Raw genomic sequence first — 22,389 nt, forward strand, 5'->3', positions numbered from 1 at the left:
AAATAGCTTTAAGCTTCTATTAATTGTCAAAGTTCGCCTGTCACAGCATTTTTATATGCAGTACCGATACAGCATTTTCATATCTTCATAAAAAAAGATTCGCTTGTCAGGTTTACCTGATAGTGTGTGTGCTCATCAGTTAGACCTGACAGGCGGACTTGATCAAGTGTACCTGTCAGATCTACTTGATGGTGAGTGGCTGGCCTAAGTAACACGAAGACAGGTTTGGAATAACAACGCACGCGCGCACAATACGAACATGTTTCCCAGCGGCGATATGCTGTTGAAAGAACCAGTTGGACCACTGAAGTTCCAGGTGGACCACTGAAGTTAAGCAATGTTGTGCGTGGTTGGTACAAGGACAGGTGACCAAGTGACCATCTGGACAATCGCGGTTTAGTGCCTACGGTGTTCTCTATCTCTTGAAATAATCGAAATGGTCTTTCACATTTAAAAAAAAAAAAAAAAAAAAAAAAAGTTTTGGGTAATTGTCAACAAAGTGATCTGGAAGTTTCCTGTTTCACAAAGTAATTTTGAAGCTCCCTTTGTAAGTATTTCTGTATCAGTAAACGCTAGGTCGCGGGTTCGATTCTTGCCCAATTCATTTTTTTTTCCCAAACAAATGAGGGTCGTTCTCCGAACGAATTTTTCTTTTATCCTGCCCTCTTAATCTGTTTGATTTTGGGACGATAATACCTCTGCTGTTACATTTCCCTCAATTGGAAAAGTAATATTTAAATTCCCTTGCTTGTTTCAGCCGCATTCAAAATCATCAAATCCTGGCTACCTGCCAAAGCAGTAGAGAAGATCAAATTTGTCAACAAATCCTCTCTGAAAGACTTTGTGTTACCCAAGTATGCTTTGACCAGCTGGGGTGGAGAAGACAACTATGTGTTCGTTTTTGAGTCTGAAAATGTGATGTGCTCGCCTGTACAAGATAGTGCTTTCTTGCAGGATAGAAAACGAGTGAGTAATAAGCTTGAAGGAAGTGAGTTCCAGGGTTGGTTCCCTTTGAGATTTTTTAAATTTTATTTCACTCCAAAATTTCCATTTTTTTTTTTTGACAGATTGTTTAATTTTTAAATTCGGATGAAATCAAAAAAGAAAAAGAAGGGGGGAAAAATGGTGATTGGTTTTTCGTGACCTTGCAAAGGTCTTATTTCGAATTTAGAGGTACTGTTCACCAGTAGTTCAGACTAGAAGTAAAATAAATATGCATACCACTCGTTTTTTGGAGGGATAGATTTTTTGAGTGCTTTCTTGCAGGATAGAAAACGAGTGAGTAATGAGCTTGAATGAAGTGAGTTCCAGGGTTGGTTCCCTTTGAGATTTTTTAAATTTTATTTCACTCCAAAATTTCCTTTTTTTGACAGATTGTTTTATTTTTCCAATTCGGATGAAATAAAAAAATAATAATAATAATAAAAAAAAATAGTGATTGGTTTTTCAGGTCCTTGCAAAGGTTTTATTTCGAATTTAGAGGTACTGTTCACCAGTAGTTCAGACTAGAAGTAAAATAAATATACATACCACTCGTTTTTTGGAGGGATAGATTTTTTTTACTTTCCTTATCCTACAGGAAGGACAGTAATGTATCCAACAAAATTTTCGATGGTCAGCTCTTTCCTTACCTATTCCTTTTAAACAATATTAAAAAGTTGGCAACTTCAAGGATATACCTAATACACAACACTTGGTAAAATAACTTGAGGTAATAGATCAGTTGCGCTTACTTGGGTGATGTTTCAAAGCCATGGAGCAGGAAAAATGAGGACCAACGGAATTTTTCTTTTTTTTCTACGACTTCTAGATCCCGAGATAAATCGATTTAAAAAATACCGGTAAATCGTAAACTTTAACGTCACGGCATACGCTCCCGTAGGCGATGACGTCACATCAAATGTCCCGAGCAAAGCTCCCTTGCAGGCAACGCATTAATGTGTTTGTGCGCATACGTTTCTGCGCAGTTCTTTCTGCTCCTCCGCTAGCGCGCTTGCATACTGGCGCTACCTAGCGGACGAAAATAGCAACTGCGTTAAGTCTGACGTCACACATCTTCATTAGAACGGAAAATAAAAATTGAATTTTCGAAAAAGTCGTTCATAGTCGAAAAAGCACTTTCGCACATATTGTATGAACTACCAAACATAGATGTAATTTTCAGTCCTAGAGTTCGCGGGCTTTCGCGGGCCGCGGGTTTGACAACCTGCAATATCCTGTTTCACCTAGTCCGAGCTCATCTCAACCCGGTACATATGGTTATAACCACAGCCTGAAAGTAGGTATGAATAAAATAATCATAATAAAATTATTAAAATAATAATAATAATACGATTCTACAAAGAAGGGTACGATATGAATGACCACGATGCCTACTTTTGAGTCACCCTGTACTGTACGCTTGATTGTAAATAAAAACCTAGTAACAAAATGTTAGGTTGGTATTAAATTTACCGTGTTTTCTGGGAAGTAGGGTAGCCACTTTTCAGTAAACTGAAACTGTCTTCTACTAAAAAAAAATAAAAATACCTTTTTGTAGGTTATTCTTATATGTTTATTATTTAAAATTTCTCTTTAAAATAAAGTATTTAACTAATATTTTAATGGAATTACAAAGAAAAATCACCCAGGAAACATATAATATTACACCTTATTTCCATATCAATTTCATCGGGAAAACTCAAACTACTGCTTGCAACTTTTGAAACATGAATATGAGAAAGTTCTGATATGATAAAATTTAACAACTTTTCTTTAAATAATTAGAAAATAGTCGCACTATCTGTTTATTCTTAATAAAATAATCTAAAATAAGTGCTTTTTAATGTTCTGTTGGAAAAAAATCGTTAAACTTTGTTTGGATTGAAGGAGGAAAAGTTGAAATGCCCCTCAAGATCTTGAAGTAAATCCAAGTCAACAAACAGTAAAAGAATATTCATCCTACAATAATATTCAAACCAACTGATCTTTACATAGCTGGAAATCATTTGAACACCAAAATCAAAGGAATCTGTCTAGAAAATAGGTGTTCAAGTAATCTTCAAGTTTCAGTAAGTTTTGGGGGGCTTTGGATGTAATGAAAACAGTTGAAGTATTTTGAAAAAGTTTGTTTATCTATTCAAGAGAAGAAGTGAAATTGCTAATTTTTTCAAGAAAATTTACATTGTATGGTTTTTGTGGTAAATTTAGCAAAGTTTAAAGCTTATTGCTTAACAAAAGTAGAAAATAGCCTATTCAAGAGAAGAAGTGAAATTGCCAATTTTTTCAAGAAAATTTACATTGTATGGTTTTTGTGGTAAATTTAGCAAAGTTTAAAGCTTATTGCTTAACAAAAGTAGAAAATAGAGCAAAATAACTAATGTATTGAAAAATGTCAAATGAGATTCATAAGAGCAGTGAATCTCTCCATTACATTAAACGGTAATTGGGGGGTCATTCTACGAAGCCACTTTAAAAATTACAATTTTAGAAATTCCTTGTGTCAGTTGATTTCATAAAAAATACTTTGCCTTTTTGATTTTCACACCAAGCAAAAGTTGGGCATGACATGATATCTCAAAAGAAAAACCTTCGTTGCATAACCACTATTATAGGTAGTTGCTATTAACTAATCAGACAATCAAATTTTGCAAAGTCTCAATTACCTTTGTAGACAGACCCCATTAATGGTTTTCAATAATTCATTTGTTGAAGTCTCATGACATCTTAGGTGTCCGTTGTGAAAAAAATAGCTTTTGATGAATTAGTGAGTAGTGAGATTATTTCTGCTTTTTAGCATCTCAATTTGCTAGTAAGTTGGTAAAAAGCATTGAGTTTCCAAATTTCCATGTCTTTGTTTTGTTTTGTCTCTCCCCCCCCCACTTTTAGATGCTTTATCACAAAGCCTAGTAGGTCATTTGCACCAATCTCATGTCTTTAGCTGAGCATGCTTGTAGACTATTCTGGCAAGTGGTGGGACAAGTCAATTATTTCACTTGAATGGACACAAGTTTGCATTCACCCGAGTCCATTCAAGTAAAGTTTTGAAATAATCAAGCCCCACTTGGTTCTGATTTCCTGAATATTTGTTGACTCCTAGGGTAATTATTTGAATATGTTTTGTTTTAGAAACTCTACTCATATATTAACTCTTGTATTTTATTTCAGAAACAATAATGTATTACCATTGGATTCATTCTCATCATTTATGTGTGTACTAATGGGTGGAACATGAAATGCTTATTAAGGTAAGTTTTGTATTTTAAAGCCAAAGAAGCCAGCCTAGTTTGTTTGGAGATGAAATTCATCTTATGTCTTGTAAGCACTAGCTCACGGAAAAATTCTTATTCTATAAATCTACATACTATGAAAATAAGACCAAGTGAGATTTTTTTAAAAATAATATTGATGGACATCAGGAATTTATTTTGGTCTCTAAGTGAGCACACCATACACATAACTCATAAAAAAAAAAAAATTCAGGTGACACTAGTGGCTACTTTTGTGGACATTATTTATTTCGTCTTGTGTTTGATCTTCACTAGTGTCCATATAGTCCTCATCATTGTCATCAATTTCAACAGTTTCCTTGTGAATAGATATTGGCAGCAAATCACCCCATTTGCTTCCTTTGGCACACCTGTGCTCGTATCTAAAACAAAAAACAAACGGGGAAAATTTAATTTTTTGCTAGGTAGGTGGTAGGTAGTTGGGTGCCTTTCATGTATTTTTCATGAAGTATGTACCTGTTTAGTGAAAAAAGTAAAAGAAGTCCCACTTAAAACTCCCCTCTCATCATTTATGCATGATCAGACGAGAATGACCCACAGACCCCATCAAACTTTTTACAATAATGTTCTATACTCTTCTGCAGAAATGTCATGAGGAATTGTAGCATAACTTGATTGGAACCACCTCCCAGCATCACTTGATTAGTATGAAATTGAAAGATCATTGGTGAGCACACAGGACAGACCAAGTGACAAAGATCCTAGCAAGATGAACGGAGAAATACCAAGTGTGCCAATCATAGCATCACTTGATTAGTATGAGATTGAAAGATCATTGGTGAGCACACAGGACAGACCAAGTGACAAAGATCCTAGCAAGATGAACGGAGAAATACCAAGTGTGCCAATCACAACATTGGCAGGCATTTCAAGCCTGACCGATCTACTACCAGAAATGCCTTTGCCGTCTCCTCTCCAACAGACACTGAGCAACAAGTCACTTCTGTTCCATCCCAGAGTAGCAGAGGAGGCAAATATTCTGCTAAGTGGGAGAGACGAGCACTTGGCTCCCCTCCTAGCACAATCCTTATCAAAAACATCAGCTGATCACATAGAACTCAAAGGTAAGATACATTTTCTATGCCATTATGTTGGAGCAATTTCAAATGCACAGCCAGGAAAAGCCACTACACTACCAAGGCACATTTTAAATGTAGGTACATATTTTTGTATGAATAAATTTTTGTGCTACTTATGGGCATAAGTTTCAAAAAATCATCCAGGAGGTAGTTTTTTTCCTTCATACTCCTCACAGATTGCATTTTACTTGAATATCTACCTAATCTCTTTAATTCTTTTGTTTTTAGATCACTATGCATCCTTCATACTCCTCACAGATTGCATTTTACTTGAATATCTACCTAATCTCTTTAATTCTTTTGTTTTTAGATCACTATGCAGCATCTGAACATCCAGTTGACCAACAACAAAATGTACCTGAACTACTAAAAGCAATCCTGAGCCGAAACCCCAACGTGTTTGGTGGTTCTAGTAAGAGTAGCAGTGTTCCCAATGCTATACCACCAGTTGCTGGTAACAGTACATCACAGCAACAAGTGGCATGGAATCAACAGCAACAACTCAAACAACAGCAACAGCAGCTACATCAACAACAATCACAAGCCTTGCATCAAACTCCACAGAAATCTTTAGCACAGGTATATAACACAGACCTCCTTTTTTTTGTAATTTGTTTTAGGTTGTATAGTATCAAAGACCCACACAACAAGAGATAGACCATAAAAAAAGAAAAACCCAGTTGACTGCAAAATAATCAGTAATAATTAAATGACAGTTTTCTCTATTAAGTGACAATTTCCTTTGTTTTCAGGTCCAAAACCAGATTCCCCAGTCCCCTGCAGTAGTGCAACAACAGTCATACCAACTACACCCAGGATTGCAGCCGTCCCTTCCTCAACAAAACTCTCCCTTTGTACAGAAACCTCTGCTCGAGGAACAACAACAGCAACAGTTCCAGCAAAACTTTGTACAGAAGCAGCAGCAACACCACCCGGTATCTTCCAACAATCAATCCCCTTACCCTGGTCCTCCTGTGCTAACACGCAGTTCTGTCATTACCTCAGAGAAAGATATGCACAATGGTAATCTCATGAGTTCTCCCTCCTCCTCTTCTTCTTCCAGTACAGTAATGCCTCCTCAGTTACACCCACAGTTAGGCCATAACTTAATCCCCAATAATTTTAATTCTTTGCCTTCTAAACCTTTACACCCGTCTATCCCTAATCACGAACAAGTGAACAAATTTGAACCATCATCTTCTCCAATGACATCTCTTGTAAATACCGCCGAACCCCCTAGACAAACTCCCATGTATAACGCTCGTCCTGAATCGAATAGCACCAAACCTCCCGATACACCGAAAGCAAATCATGAAAATCTCATGCTAATGAAAGAACCTGTAATTGTACTTGATAGAATGACAGCCAAAGATCAAGAACAAGTCCAGAAAGACTTGAAAGAAGCGGCGAACAAATCCAACCACAACCATAAAATTAAGTCTGACTCTGAGAGTGAAGATGATGATAAGTCTAAGAAAAGATCTTTTTTCAAAAACAGAGACCGTGAAAGACGAAGAGAGACGAGAGGCACTAAAAATGATGATAATGATGCTAACAATGACGAAAATACATCAATGGCAGATCGGATTAAGAAAAGGAAACGAGAGGAAGAGGAAGAGATGAAAGAAGAACCATTCATCCCGCCTAAACCAAAACTACAGAAAGTAGAGAGAAAACTAGTTCCAGTATTAGAGATGTTATCAGTAGAAGAGCTCATGGAAACCAATACATATCACAGGTTCAACAGAACAGCAGAAAAAATATTTGACAGTATGGAGGATGTGAACTTGACAATTGATGCAGGAGATGACATGGATGAGGATGTCCCACCTGAAGTTCTCATTCCCAAGTATCAATTGCAAGACTTGACAAGTGAAGCAGCCAAGTTGAAGAACCTTGGTGCAACCTCTTCTGTACCTGCTGACAGAATCATTCGGTTACTTAGTATATTGGAAAAGAATATCAGGGACGGAGCAAAGGTAACACCTCTAGCTGACCCTGATGATGATGAAGATCAGCAGAAACTTTGGATGGAACTCGCTATGGAGCGTGTTATGCGAGCGGTCGATGCATCACTTACTGTTTTGTATATTCTAACGTCTCCTAAGATGTCGAAGCGGGTTTACATTGAAGATGTTATAGACAGGGTAGTCATATTTGCCAAGTTTCAGCTGCATAATACCGTGTATCCAGCCTTTTTCTCTATTCCTATGTTTTAATTGATTTTGTGTACCTTCATTCTTGTCGCGTTTTTGTCCCCACTCAGCCAGCCAGCTTAGCTTGGTGGGATGGTGGGTAGAGCGTCTGGCTTGTAAGCGCTAGGTCACGGGTTCGAGTCCCGCCCTGGGCCGATTAAGCCGATTTCATCCCAAATACATAAATTCAAATTTAAATACCTATTCTGTATCATGAGGTTGTGCTTATGTACCGGGTAACCGGGTTGGGGAAGGCAAGGTTGGTAATAATAATAAATATCCCAGGGCTGTCCAACCTTTGTGCACCCGAGGGCCACAAGAGACCAAGGTAGAGAGTTGGCGGGCCGCAAAAGTCGTTCATAGTCGAAAAAGCACTTTCGCACATATTGTATGAACTACCAAACATAGATGTAATTTTCAGTCCTAGAGTTCGCGGGCTTTCGCGGGCCGCGGGTTTGACAACCTGCAATATCCTGTTTCACCTAGTCCGAGCTCATCTCAACCCGGTACATATGGTTATAACCACAGCCTGAAAGTAGGTATGAATAAAATAATCATAATAAAATTATTAAAAAATAATAATAATAATAATACGATTCTACAAAGAAGGGTACGATATGAATGACCACGATGCCTACTTTTGAGTCACCCTGTACTGTACGCTTGATTGTAAATAAAAACCTAGTAACAAAATGTTAGGTTGGTATTAAATTTACCGTGTTTTCTGGGAAGTAGGGTAGCCACTTTTCAGTAAACTGTCTTCTACTAAAAAAAATAAAAATACCTTTTTGTAGGTTATTCTTATATGTTTATTATTTAAAATTTCTCTTTAAAATAAAGTATTTAACTAATATTTCCAGCCTTTGATCCCGTGTACAGAGTAAGCAAGCAAGAGAAAAGCTACAGTGGTAGTGCTAGGAAGAAACGTCAGTACACAAAAGAAGAAAACCTTGATGCTTTAATGGCCAGGGCCACAGAATGTAAACTCGGTTCAAGTTTAACTCTTGGGTTAAGCTTAGCTTAGGCCGATAATTAAACTTGAAGCAAGTTTAAACTTTACTCGGATTGTGCCCGTCGCGCGTCGCTATAAAACGATTAAAATTCCAATTATCTGTGACGGTTTATTTGTATGTCCAGGTTCAAACACTGAACGAAGGCAACAAGGCGCTGAAGAAACAGATGCGTCACAACCAATACCTCCTCCTCCTAACCATCTCCATCATGATCCTTCTCACGGCCATTGTCACCTATATGTTGCTCAACGTTCCTCCAAACACCCCTAGCCAGGCCAACACTTGCTCAGCCCCCCTGCCGGCCGTGACGCCAACCGTGTGACCTTGACCTGACTGTCATGTCTGTGAAGTCATGGATCAGATGATCGTGACGTTCCATTCCAATGTGTACGTCATGCTGCAGTTGGTCTTGTTCGGCATCATTTTCGTTGTTTACGTTTGTACGCTCTGTTAGTTGTGTGGTGTTGGAAGCGACCTAAGATATTTCATTTCAGATTGTTTAACAGTTTTCCTTCGTTCTCAATTCTCATTAGAGTCAAACTCGTAAGGCCAGCCACTCACTATCAGATAGACCTGGTATACCTGATCAGGTTCGCCTGTCACAGCATTTTTATATGCAGTACCGATACAGCATTTTCATATCCTCACAAAAAAAGGTTCGCTTGTCAGGTTTACCTGATAGTGTGTGTGCTCATCAGTTATCAGTTAGACCTGACAGGCGGACTTGATCAAGTGTACCTGTCAGATCTACCGGATGGTGAGTGGCTGGCCTAAGTAACACGAAGACAGGTTTGGAATAACAACGTACGCGCGCACAATTCAAACATGTTTCCCAGCGGCGATATGCTGTTGAAAGAACCAGTTCCAGGTGGACCACTGAAGTTAAGCAATGTTGTGCGTGGTTGGTACAAGGAGAGGTGACCAAGTGACCATCTGGACAATCGCGGTTTAGTGCCTACGGTGTTCTCTACTCTTGAAATAATTGAAATGGTCTTTCACATAAAAAAAAAAAAAAAAAAAAAAATGATTTAGGGTCTAAAAAAAAAAAAATTCAGGTGACACTAGTGGCTACTTTTGTGGACATTATTTATTTCGTCTTGTGTTTGATCTTCACTAGTGTCCATATAGTCCTCATCATTGTCATCAATTTCAACAGTTTCCTTGTGAATAGATATTGGCAGCAAATCACCCCATTTGCTTCCTTTGGCACACCTGTGCTCGTATCTAAAACAAAAAACAAACGGGGAAAATTTAATTTTTTGCTAGGTAGGTGGTAGGTAGTTGGGTGCCTTTCATGTATTTTTCATGAAGTATGTACCTGTTTAGTGAAAAAAGTAATAGAAGTCCCACTTAAAACTCCCCTCTCATCATTTATGCATGATCAGATCAGAATGACCCACAGACCCCATCAAACTTTTTACAATAATGTTCTATACTCTTCTGCAGAAATGTCATGAGGAATTGTAGCATAACTTGCTTGACTGACAATATGGCATACTTCCCTTACCAGGTACAAGATGAGCCACTCTTCATTATTCACAACATCGATATTATTCTCTCTGTAAACGGTACCAATCTGATTCAGAGTTTCAAAGAAGCCTTGTTACCACTGTATGGACTTTGACTGACAATATGGCATACTTCCCTTACCAGGTACAAGATGAGCCACTCTTTATTATTCACAACATCGATATTATTCTCTCTGTAAACGGTACCAATCTGATTCAGAGTTTCAAAGAAGCCTTGTTACCACTGTATGGACCACACCCTGAAGTACACATAGATCCTATGACAGGACTTGCTAGACCTGTCATTGATGAAGATGAAGATGAGGATCAAGAAACATTGCTAGCACGCATGCCTGAGGATGCGCAACCTCTGGTAGATTGCATGACTGCTTCACAGGGTTGTATTCTTCTACTTGTCCTCAAGAATCATTTGAAAGCTATGTACGGGTTCAATGATGCCAAAATATCGCAATATTCTCCTTCAGAAAATTCCAAACTTTATGAGAAAGCGGTCACTCGGAAGAGCAATTCCAAGTTCAATCCGCAAGCCACGTTAAAGAAACTGCAAGAACTCAAGTCCAATTCTATATTGAACGAAGAGGAAAGGAAAGCGTTGATCTCAGAATACCTGGAATTCAAACACCTCATCATATCTCTGGATCCTGATGAGGTAGATGATGAAGATGTCAAGCCTGCAGGAGCACCAAATGCACCAGGTGCATCATTACCTCATGTAACTTCTGTACATAACTCTAGTAGTGTAAATACTGTCCCTCAGCATCAAGTACATAGCATGCCTCAGATGATGAAGATGTCAAGCCTGCAGGAGCACCAAATGTACCAGGTGCATCATTACCTCATGTAACTTCTGTACATAACTCTAGTAGTGTAAATACTGTCCCTCAGCATCAAGTACATAGCATGCCTCCACCACCTCCCCCCTCTCATCATCCATACCCCTCACAGCAAGCCACAACCCCTCAGGTTGTGACACCACTCAAAGTACCCAAACTGACTATTATAGCACCCACACCTCCCACCGCAGACTTTAAACATCATCATCACAAATCTCACAAGTCAAGAAAATCTGAGAAACACAAGAAACATCCGAAGAAGAGAAAGAAACATCGACACAATAGTTCTGACGAGGATGATGATAGTGATGAGAATAGCGATCCAGACTATGAGTGAAAACAATACAGGGTATCCCAAGTGCAATGCTACCTTGTCCCCCCCAGTCAGTAGAATAATAGTTTAATTGTAAAGCCCCGAGATTTTACACTTGACGATTTAACTCTGTTTCGTATTAATTTATTAAATTATTGAATAGATGTCAAATACTGAAACGCTTCAGTAGAGATGGCAGCATAAAACTTGAGATAAAATCTTGAATACATATTAGTCTTATGAGAAAGAAATGGCATGTACTGTTAGGGGATAAACTTGAGTAGTCATTTTTCAAAAGTCAATATCCCGTGTGTGGAATTGTGGATTTTGGAAATTTCAAATACTTAGACTTATTTTTTCTTTGTGAATTTAATAAAGAGGGAGATTTACAAATCCTTTAGGAATTTATCAAAAACTGTCCTTCTCAATCTTATTATTATTTGATATGTATAGTTTATACATAAAATTGTACAAAAAATTTATTTATACAATTGAAGTTTTTAACCAAGAGAAGGAGGTAAATAAGTGTAAAAATAATGTAAATGTTATTTTTTGTGGTGAATAAAACTATTCGTGTTTTATTTAAGTAATTATAAAGAAGAAAATACAAATTATATGTACAGGTGAAAAAGATAAATTTTATTTGTTTTACTTAGGTTGTTTGTAGTCTTGTATTTTGTACATAACAACTATAAAAAATCTGTATTTTTAAAAAGTTTACAAGTAACTTTGGTTAAGCAAGAGGCCTTTCCCTTATTATTTGTTGATTGACAAATCTTGTAAATAGGAAAATCGAGTGGGTAATTTTAACTTTATTTAATTACCTGAAAATAGAATTATTTTGTATCACTTGAGTGGTCAACCTTTGTTTATTTTTAGTAGCAAATATGTGAAAATTCACGTAGTTAAAAGCTGTTTTGTATTTTTGGACCAATCGAAATTTGGAGATTGGGTCCTTAGAGTGAAGGTTACTTTCAGCCCAATGGTCTGTGTGTTGTAGTGTCGTATTATTTATTAGAATTTTTTCATTATTGTAAAATTAAACAGGTGTTTTTTATTTTGTTGTGCAAGATTCATACCTTTAGTTGGTCTACAATGTTAAGGGATCAAATGGTTTTTTCAAAGGAGTATTTGAAAATATTTTCCTTGATGGTTTTGGAAATTTACTGATATGTAAATCTATGATTATGATGAACTTGAGTTCATAAATTTGTCCTTGGAATTACTCAGCACACATATTTACAAAACCCCAGTTATTGAACGTCAAATATTAAGCCTACTTCTTTTTTCTTTATTTATTATTGATGTATAGATTTTATTTATTTCATTTATTCTCTTTTTTTTGTCCACCCTGTGTTAATATATTTAAAAGGAAACCGTATTTTTTATTACTTTTAGTTTACCTAAAAAAAAAAAAAAAAAAAAAAAAAACCCCTTTTTTTTGAAAATATAATAAATATTTGCTTTTACCTACAAAAAAAAAAAAAAAAAAAAACCTCTTGTATTTGAATATACTATAAATATGTCGCTTTAGATTTTGAACGTACTGTAAAAAAAGTAATAAAGAAAAAAATAATATAATATTGATAAAAATATATTCGTCATTTTCTTAATTTTTATTCACGCGCACATTTTACACGCTAGACGAGTTAAAGTCCCTTTCAAATAGAATAACATCTCAACAGTATAATATTTGGAATAATAAAACACTGAACTGATGGATAGGTAATAAACTAATTGTAGGTACATATAAATATATTTTAAAAAACAATATAAATCACAGCAATTGGTATCATTGGAGATCAAAATTGGTAACAACTAGATTACAAAAAATGTCTACTATGAAAAAAGTATAAAAAGAGGGAATTTACTTCAAACGAAAAATTATAGTTCAATTTCCAATAAATAAATTGATAGAACAGAGAATCGAACGCTCGAACTTCTGAACCATCTTAATTCTTCTAAATCTTCCATCTTTTTCGGATCTGGAGTTTGGTGGTTTAATCCAAATAGATCTTGAGAAAATGTATTTAGTGAGGGAACAACATCTGTGGAAAGTACTTGACCATAAAGAGATCAACAACGTTAAAATTTCTTTATTGTATAGCTATCTTGTTTTATACTTACATGCCATGTTTTGTTTTATACTTACACGCCATGTTTTCTATTGGTGAAAACAAGCTGGGCTAGGCTCCCCTCATTGGTGCATAGTTTACACACTGAATGTTTGGATTTCTGTAATACAGGTCGAACAACACGAGGCCAGGATGTCAAGGGGTCTCGCCTTTCACCTGCAATCAAACGAAGTGAATTTTTAGTTTAAATATGACCATTTTTTCTTCATTTATTTTGTCCACACCCAAACCTCAGTGAAAACCATCATGAAACCCCTTGTAATCTCCAGGTAGCCAGGCTGGTTAGGGTTTGGCTGTTCTGATCCCTATTTAGAGTCCTACAGCAAATCACTGGTCTGCTCCCTGTTTAAAGCCCCCAGCCAGACTTTTGGAGAAAAAGTTCTCTTACCTCGCCTCAGAATAACATAGGAGAAGTTTTCTGGTAAAATGATTCGTTCCCCTCGTTTGAATCTCATGTTTTCATATTTGACGGAGAATGTACAATGGTTGGCCAGCTGTTGTTTGGGACATGCCAGGTCGTGAGGGCATGGTGCAAATACATGTGCTGAACCTGGACGCTTGTTATTAGTACTGAGAATGTAATCCCTCGCCTCTAGCACTACCTGCAAGAAAATCAATCGAAATAATCAATGAATTACTTGTAGTGAAGCTGAGTCTTCACATTTTTTTGTGGATGTCACAGCAAATAGAATAGGAAAAACTGTGGCATGACACAAAGGCCAAAGGGTTCAGAAAAATCTCAAGGTGGCATAAGTAAAAAGGCCAAGTAGTTGAAAGGATTGCCCAACACAAAAGAAGTATGTAAGTAGTCCTGAGCTTCTTACAGAGGAGTAATAGTGCTGGAGACATTAACAATTACCTGATTACCGGAGGCAGATCCTAGATCTACAATGACGAGAAAGTCTTCAGTCTTCTCCCAAAGTTTGGCAATAGTTTGTATCCTGTGCTTCTGAGAAGGCAATTCCAAGAGAGAGTACGCACATATGACCAAACTGTATTGGTTCTGAAAATGGAATGAAAACATGACTCAAACCAAGTTGCCAATTTATTTTCGTAAGGCAACTTTCATTAGGTAAAAAAAAAAAAGGAATTTAACTTTGATTAGGTATATCAAAGCGAATGTTATCTTTTTTATTGTAACATGTCTTTTTGAGTAGTATCCTGTGTCATATGGCAACCCAGACGCTGGGCAGCTCATCAATAAATTATTGATTGTTTCTCTCTGATGATTGATGATACTTGTATGTTTACTGGACAAGGTGAGGGGACAAAAAAGGTTCTTGAAAAAATGACCTCAAATTATTATTATTAGGTTCCTAACTTACAGTAGTAGAGGAGGGTAGGAACTGTCTATACACCACATGTGAGATACAGGGTTGCTTGTTTTGTCGTCCACCCTGTAAGAGTAGAGAGCTGAGATCTAGCATATGATCTGAGGTGTCCACACAGTAGAATTCTCCTATGCTTTTGGGCCAATAGGAGTGGGTTGCCCTGTAGGAGAATAGCAAAAAGGTTTTTCAGGTTAGGTAATTTACTGGTAACATTAAGAGGTAAGTGGTTAAGTACTGTACCTAACGTTAAAAAAAAAAAAAAAAAAAAAAAAAAAAAAAAAAAAAAAAAAAAAAAAAAAAACGTTTCAAGTTGAAATTTTCGGTCTGATAGTTCCTTCTTTACTTCAAAGTGAGAACTCCTTTTTACTTTCCTTTTCTTTGTAAGTGAGAACTCTTTTCTTTGGAACTCAGAACTCCATTTTTTTTGGTGTGTTTCCTTTCCACATTATAAGGTCGTATTAACCTCAGGGAAAAACGGTATGTGGTTTTAATCCAATTGGTACCTTAGTTGATCTGTTTTTGATTAAATTTAAAACTGTCTTCTAGATCTCTGTGTCAATTTTACGTTTCTTGATCGTCTGTTTACTAATTTTAACCTCGTTTGATTATTATTATTTTTTTGTGAATTTATTGGTGCAATATTTTCAATTTTTTTTCGACCCCAAGTATCTACGTTTAGTATTTCCACAACAGTAGGATTTATATCTAGTCGAATATTTTCTAGTCATAGATTTTTTTCAACTTTTTTTTGTATGATGTTGAACAATATTATCTACTTTTTTGTTTTCCGAATTTGTTTGTTCCTTTTTAGCGTGGTAATTTTTGTTTTGTTTTTAAAATGTAAATAAATGAACAGAATTCAAAAGGGTAAAAGTTCAATTTATTAATTACTCCCAAAATGATTCTTTTAAAGCTGATTTGATCCTGACCTTCCTCCTAAATACGGCCGAGTAGGAGAGTATCGACTTTCAACCTGGATATGTTGGGTTCGAATCCCTACAAGAAAAGGATTTTTTTCTTTTCTAGTTGAGAGAGCGATTCCAGGGTACTTGTTAAGAAGGCAAGTATCTTGACTACCACACCAACAAGGCAGGTTCCCAGTGAAATATCCTCCAAAAATTTTGAAAAAACAACACAAATCACTTTAGGTTTACACTTTTCTAGTTGAGAGAGTGATTCCAGGGTACTTGTTCAGAAGGCAAGTATCTTGACTATTCTTGACTACCACACCAACAAGGCAGGTTCCCAGTGAAATATCCTCCAAAAATTTTGAAAAAACAACACAAATCACTTTAGGTTTACACTTCTCATGGATTTTTATTAACAAATAGACGGTGTCCCCACTGTTAGCATAGATACAGAGGTTGAATATAAAAAGTAACAAGAAGAGATGTTTAACTGGACGCAGCCTTGGCTGCCAGACGCTTGTCTCTTTCTTCGGAGATGGTCAGCTTGATACCCTTACCCTTGGGCAGGGAGATGTAGGCCTTGGTACCTTTACCAATGATGAACACGTTGTTCAATCTGAAACCAAAGAGAAAACTCGGATTAATGATTTTGTTTCATGATTTATAGTATCTTCTTCACTCCATCCCGTGTTGAGATGGGGTCAGCGTTTTTTGTCAGCCTCTCAATCAGCAATAGTAGGGCAGGTTTGCTTCGGGCTCACAAAATTTGGTTTTGGTTTGCTACAAAAATTTCAAGAGTGAATGCCCTGTGCACTCGCCCTTTGCTATTTCGTTAGCAAGGGAAATTTCAGGCTGGTATCCTCCCTGTCCCCCAACTAGAGTAGGAATCAAACATGCGACCTAGAGCTTGCAAGGTAGGCACTTGAGATTGAATTTGGACGAATTAGATCAAAATATAGAATTGTAAATACTTTTCCATACTTTGGTGTTATAGGGTACAGGTAAGTACTGGCCTGCCTTTAAGCTGGCTGAACTGCAGAATCTCTAGCAAAGCAATGTGTAGCCAAAATTTTACTTACGTTTCTGCGGATAATAGAACCAAGAATAGAGGACATTGTTCTTCCCAGATAACACTTCTTCCAGGATAATCCAGAGGTAAAATAGATTAATAAGGGACTCAAAAATCCATTGAATAACACATCTTCCGGCTAACTTTTTGATTTTTAAATTCAAGATTTTCAAATATTTCCCGCTGTCGGACTCCATGTTCAAATTTTATCAAATGAGACAACAGATAGATCAAAAAGTTACTGACATGAAAATAAAATTCCTACTCCTTAAACAGAATTATTTTAAATCAATTTTGGATACAATAGATAGAAACCTACTTTAATATAAAAAGGAATAATTTACTTGGAATCTTTTCTTGAAGGATATGAGCAATTCCTTTGATTATTTTTTATTTAAATTAATTTTTTCAACTTTTGGGAAAAGGACGCTATAGCCAAACCGGTGTAGAGGGTTGGTACACATGTAAAAGCGAAGTCTGGACGCGGCGTGATAACAACTCCATCATTTATCTGGCAATGGCAACAGTGCATCTTATCTTTCAAAAAATTCAAATTTCAAATCAAATTTTTGATCTGCCTGCTGCCTGTGTGCCAGCCTAGTTAGCTTAGTTGGTAGTGCGTCTGCCTTGTAAGCGCTAGGCCGCGGGTTCGATTCCCGCCCGGGGCGGATTTTATCCTGATGGGATAATGTTCGTTCTCGGAACGGCTGGCTTTCTCCTATCCTGTCTTCCTTCTCTCCTCGATTTCGGGACGATAAGACCATAGCAGTTAAAGTTCCCTCTGTCAAACCTCTTAAAAAAAAAAAAAAAAAAAAAAAAAAAAAAAAAAAAAAAAAAAAACAAAAAAACATCTTGCTAACGCTGGCAAGTATGCCACGACATTCTTCGTTGTCATCTTCTCGTTTCTCAACATAGAACTCACGAAGCGTGGTCACCCGTCCAACATGTTCTTCTACCTGTGGATCCTCAGCTCTATTATTAGCTCTTGTTATTCCTACATGTGGGATATTCGTATGGACTGGGGTTTGTTTGACGACAACACGGGTGAGTACACGTTGCTACGGGATGAGATTGTGTATTCTTCCACCACCTACTACTATGTTGCTATCATAGAGGATTTCATTCTCAGGTTTGGCTGGGCGCTGTCGTTATCTCTCACGGAGATGGGTTATATTCATGGAGACCTGATGGTATCTGTGCTCTCACCGCTTGAAGTGTTTCGTCGCTTCATCTGGAACTTTTTCCGTTTGGAGAATGAACATCTGAACAATTGCGGTAAATTCCGAGCCGTGCGTGATATCTCTGTGGCACCTATAGACTCTTCAGATCAGACGCTCATACTTCGCATGATGGATGATCATAATGGAGTCATCAATAGACATCGACAGAAGCAATCGCTACGTCAACACTCGGCACTGAAGAGGGAGACTATTGATGAATCCACGGATGAACCTGATTAAATAATAGAGGGAGAGATGGCGCGAGTAAGGGCAATCCTAGCGAGATATCCCAAAGTACATAGGTAAACACCTTCCTTCCATGATGCTACCTTCTTGGAATGGTGATTCATAAACTCAAGTTCGAATTATTATCACTATACCTATTCTATTATAAATGCCTAATTTATTCTATTGAGGCAGACTTAAACTGACATTTCAAAGGGAATTACAGCAGCTTGTCAATTGCCTTAGCAAGGAGGAAATGTATCTATGTATAGAACACTAACATTTTTTTATTGATCTTCTGTCCACTCAGGAAATGAAAAGCATGATCTACAATGCAGTGGAGGAAGCACCTTCCATTGAAACTGTTGAGCTTTATAAATGCCTAATTTATTCTATTGAGGCAGACTTAAACTGACATTTCAAAGGGAATTGCAGCAGCTTGTCAATTGCCTTAGCAAGGAGGAAATATATCTATGTATAGAACACTAACATTTTTTATTGATCTTCTGTCCACTCAGGAAATGAAAAGCATGATCTACAATGCAGTGGAGGAAGCACCTTCCAGTTATAAATGCCTAATTTATTCTATTGAGGCAGACTTAAACTGACATTTCAAAGGAAATTACAGCAGCTTGTCAATTGCCTTAGCAAGGAGGAAATGTATCTACATATAGAACACTAACATTTTTTATTGATCTTCTGTCCACTCAGGAAATGAAAAGCATGATCTACAATGCAGTGGAGGAAGCACCTTCCATTGAAACTGTTGAGCCATCTCTGGTTACAAGGCACTTTGCACGGTTTGATGAGGAATTCATCACCTACTGTGAAAAAGAACTGGCCAAAATTAACACATTTTATTCAGGTAAAAATCAAGGATTTTTGAAGAGGGAATAATTCCAGAATACTTATAGGTAGTAAGCAGAAGAAGACAGTAAAAGACACCAAATGGTGTGTACCTACCTGGGAGATATTAGATAGGTATTATGGTACCTATTGAAATTGAAAGAATTCTTAGGATAGGTAATGATAACAGAAGAAAAAGAGGTTTGTTGTTCATGAGTTCAGTTTTTCATTATTATTATTTTTTAGGTACATTAGGTTTACCATAGTGGTTCCTGACCTGAGAATAGTGCATCCTGTAGTGATGATGGGAGAGAAGGGTATGGTACCTATTGAAATTGAAAGAATTCTTAGGATAGGTAATGATAACAGAAGAAAGAGGTTTGTTGTTCATGAGTTCAGTTTTTTATTATTATTATTTTTTAGGTACATTAGGTTTACCATAGTGGTTCCTGACCTGAGAATAGTGCATCCTGTAGTGATGATGGGAGAGAAGAGACACTACACAATACTCTTTCCTCAGGTTCTACCATCAAAATACTAATACATATTTTTGCAAACTCTGGGCATTGATCCAATGATTGGTACGACAAGTAAGCACATTACCATCGCGCTTACCCCATATGTTAACAACTGTCTATTCTCCCCACAGAAAAACTTGCTGAAGCTACGCGAAAATACGCGAACCTTCGCAGCGAACTTTCCGAAGCTGAAGAGGAAGAACTTCAGAACAAGTACAAGAAGAAAGGACTGCGTTATCGGGCCGAAACGAAAATCCTACGCAAGAAAGACTGCCCGGCTCGGAAGATACAAGAGCTGAAGCTCGCGTTCAGCGAGTTTTATCTGAGCTTGATACTCCTTCAGAACTATCAGACTCTCAACTCAACCGGGTTCCGAAAAATACTTAAGAAACATGATAAGGTAGGAGAGAAGAAGATAACAGATTAAACGTAAAAAAAAAAAAAAAAAAAAAAAAAAAAAAAATCTAGGCGTCACGTCGTGTCTATCCTGATTGGGCTGTCCAGTGTCCATCCAGGCTAGGAAACACAATTGGCTCTGCACAAATAGGGCTTCTAAATGTTAACAACATACGGTAGGTAAGTATACGTATACTTACCTACCGTATGCATAAGCAATAAAGAAAAGCAAGTATAAGACACTCAGCAGACATAGAATAAAATGAAAAGGATAGGTATCAAAGGAAAGTATTGAGAGAGGGATCTCTAAAGATGTATCCACACATAGTCGACGGCCGTCGATCGATGTGAATCGACGGCTGGTCGACTATATTTCGACACACTTTAATAATTTTGTGGGAGAGTTTACCAAGAGGGGCTGCGTTTCCAAACTCTAGTTCGAATCCTAGCAGTGTGAAGTGCAAATGGAAATAATATATTCTTCGCTTTATGTCGATTCTTCTTCTTTTCTAATGATTGATACCTGTTCCCAGATGCTCAATGTGGACATTGGAGCTAAGTGGCGATCAGAACATGTAGACGTAGCTCACTTTGCCACAAACAAGGACATAGATAAATTGATTCGGGACACTGAGGCTACAGTCACCCAAGGTATGATAATATGGCGCGAACGACCTACTGTCTGTAGTATTAAAGCGCCTGTCTGTAGTATTAAAGCGCCTTAAAGAAAAAAAAAAAAATATGGCCATTACCGCAAATCAATATAGCCAGCTTAGAAGGTAGTACACTCTTCTTGTAAGCGCTAGGTCGTGGATTCATTTCCCGCCCGGGGCCAATCCTCTTGTTCAGTGGTTCGTTTTTGGTAATAGATGAAGGTCACTGAAGACTCTTTCTGTATTATGTTCTATGGGTTTTTGAAAGTTGGTTTCTGTAAATTGGTTCCTTTTTGCTCAGTGTTGTCCAATTGACCTTAAACCTTTTCCCTCCCCCACAGGTCTGGAAGGAGGTGATAGGCAGAGAGCTATGAAAAGACTAAGGGTACCCCCTCTGGGTGAACATCAAAGTCCCTGGACCACGTTCAAAGTAGGCGTGTTTTCCGCTGGCTGAACTGCAGAATCTCTAGCAAAGCAATGTGTAGCCAAAATTTTACTTACGTTTCTGCGGATAATAGAACCAAGAATAGAGGACATTGTTCTTCCCAGATAACACTTCTTCCAGGATAATCCAGAGGTAAAATAGATTAATAAGGGACTCAAAAATCCATTGAATAACACATCTTCCGGCTAACTTTTTGATTTTTGTTAAATTCATATGGGTAGGACCACAGTCTCAGTTTAAAGTAGTTAAAGCTCGTTCACATTTGTCATTGGGGAAAAAAATCGTGTCGTGTGTAGTGCGAACACTCTCATTAAAATTACATTGCCTACAGAACATTCGGAAAAAAATCGGATGAATTCACGACAGGTGTATACAGGCTCTCAATTTAGGTCAAGCATTTCATTTTGTTGAGGCGAATTATTATTTTATTTTTAATGTTCTCAAATCTATCAACTTTGCCGAGCGTCGCGTCGTGTTTTCCGGAGCGTTCTTTGTCCTGCTGGTGACTGTGATGATATCAGGTAAGTGTGCTTTAATTAATTTTATTTATGGGTAGGACCACAGTCTCAGTTTAAACTAGGTAGTTAAAGCTCGTTCACATTTGTCATTGGGAAAAAAAAATCGTGTCGTGTGTAGTGTGAACACTCTCATTGAAATTACATTGCCTACAGAACATTCGGAAAAAAATCGGATGAACTCACGACAAGTGTAAACAGGCTCTCAGTTTAGGTCAAGCATTTCATTTTGTTGAGGCGAATTATTATTTTATTTTTAATGTTCTCAAATCTATCAACTTTGCCGAGCGTCGCGTCACTTCTAATGAATGGACTTCCCAGAACGCTTTTGATTTCTACACCTCGGTATTAATTTCCCTGTACTATCTTGATATGATGAGTCTGGCTGAGGGACTATAAACAGAGAGTAGATCAGCGTCTAGCTAGGGGACTATAAACAGGGAGTAGACTATAGTTCATCCAGATCAATGTGACAGCAAATTACTTTCAGTCAAATCACACAAAACAAATAAGACATATTATGTAGCTTCTTGTAGGCTGAAAATTAACTCCATCATAATCACATTACTTCAGGGATGTACTAATTTTGTACCAAGTGTATTTTTCAAGACATTGCTCTCATAATGAATACTGTCTGAACTTTGGGTAGTGCTCCAGCTTGCATATCAAATCTACATCTGAAGCGACCGTAAAAAGTTCAATGTTACTATCAGCAATATATATTTTTTTTAGGCAGTGCACTGAAGTGTAGCGATTCCAGAAGATTTATCCAAATCACCTATATGTTATGTTAAGGCGGTCTCTTCTTGAGCCCTTGTGTGTCGCGTCCACTTTTGTTTAGGACTATTGCACTGTATGTGATATGTAATCACTTATAGGTATGTAATATGAATTATCT

The 22,389-nt window shown here is 37.2% G+C and overlaps 4 protein-coding genes and 2 long non-coding RNA genes across 6 annotated transcripts in view; 4 read left to right on the forward strand and 2 right to left on the reverse strand.

The window, feature by feature from the left end:
* Nucleotides 1-486: 486 nt before the first annotated feature.
* LOC113467741 lies at nt 487-933 on the forward strand. The gene is made up of 2 exons (XR_003391702.1): nt 487-547; nt 758-933. It is a non-coding gene; the product is annotated as an uncharacterized LOC113467741 (long non-coding RNA).
* A 4,078-nt stretch (nt 934-5,011) lies between these two features.
* Nucleotides 5,012-11,488, forward strand: LOC103509906 (nipped-B-like protein). The gene is made up of 8 exons (XM_026824100.1): nt 5,012-5,332; nt 5,658-5,926; nt 6,100-7,559; nt 8,422-8,512; nt 8,680-8,871; nt 9,833-10,005; nt 10,076-10,851; nt 10,980-11,488. The coding sequence occupies exons 1-8, from the start codon at nt 5,089-5,091 to the stop codon at nt 11,252-11,254; spliced, it is 3,480 nt and encodes a 1,159-aa protein (XP_026679901.1). The 5' UTR covers nt 5,012-5,088; the 3' UTR covers nt 11,255-11,488.
* A 1,890-nt stretch (nt 11,489-13,378) lies between these two features.
* Nucleotides 13,379-15,115, reverse strand: LOC103509907 (methyltransferase-like protein 17, mitochondrial). The gene is made up of 5 exons (XM_008474538.1): nt 15,111-15,115; nt 14,691-14,856; nt 14,225-14,368; nt 13,754-13,967; nt 13,379-13,521 (listed from the first exon to the last, which is right to left on the reverse strand). Exons 1-5 carry the CDS (start codon nt 15,113-15,115, stop codon nt 13,379-13,381), a joined length of 672 nt encoding a protein of 223 aa, XP_008472760.1.
* A 439-nt stretch (nt 15,116-15,554) lies between these two features.
* Nucleotides 15,555-16,095, reverse strand: LOC108252467. Its single transcript, XR_001809522.2, has 2 exons — nt 15,853-16,095; nt 15,555-15,713 (listed from the first exon to the last, which is right to left on the reverse strand). It is a non-coding gene; the product is annotated as an uncharacterized LOC108252467 (long non-coding RNA).
* Nucleotides 16,096-17,518: 1,423 nt separating this feature from the next.
* On the forward strand, nt 17,519-18,219 carry LOC103509900 (xenotropic and polytropic retrovirus receptor 1-like; the record flags this gene model as incomplete). The annotated part of the gene is made up of 1 exon (XM_008474529.3): nt 17,519-18,219. A coding segment is annotated over one exon (615 nt), but the record flags the coding sequence as incomplete, so codon positions are not given.
* A 612-nt stretch (nt 18,220-18,831) lies between these two features.
* The window catches only part of LOC103509915, a 28,526-nt gene continuing 24,968 nt past the window's right edge, over nt 18,832-22,389 (forward strand). The window contains exons 1-5 of the mRNA XM_026824101.1: nt 18,832-18,983; nt 19,614-19,882; nt 20,412-20,529; nt 20,873-20,977; nt 21,459-21,497. Of these exons, the coding sequence (XP_026679902.1) occupies nt 18,833-18,983; nt 19,614-19,882; nt 20,412-20,529; nt 20,873-20,977; nt 21,459-21,497 (682 nt within the window). The 5' untranslated portion in view covers nt 18,832. The remainder of the gene's footprint in view (nt 18,984-19,613; nt 19,883-20,411; nt 20,530-20,872; nt 20,978-21,458; nt 21,498-22,389) is intronic.

The sequence above is a fragment of the Diaphorina citri genome, unplaced genomic scaffold (assembly GCF_000475195.1).
Source record: "Diaphorina citri unplaced genomic scaffold, Diaci psyllid genome assembly version 1.1 scaffold542, whole genome shotgun sequence".
NCBI lineage: Eukaryota > Metazoa > Arthropoda > Insecta > Hemiptera > Psyllidae > Diaphorina > Diaphorina citri.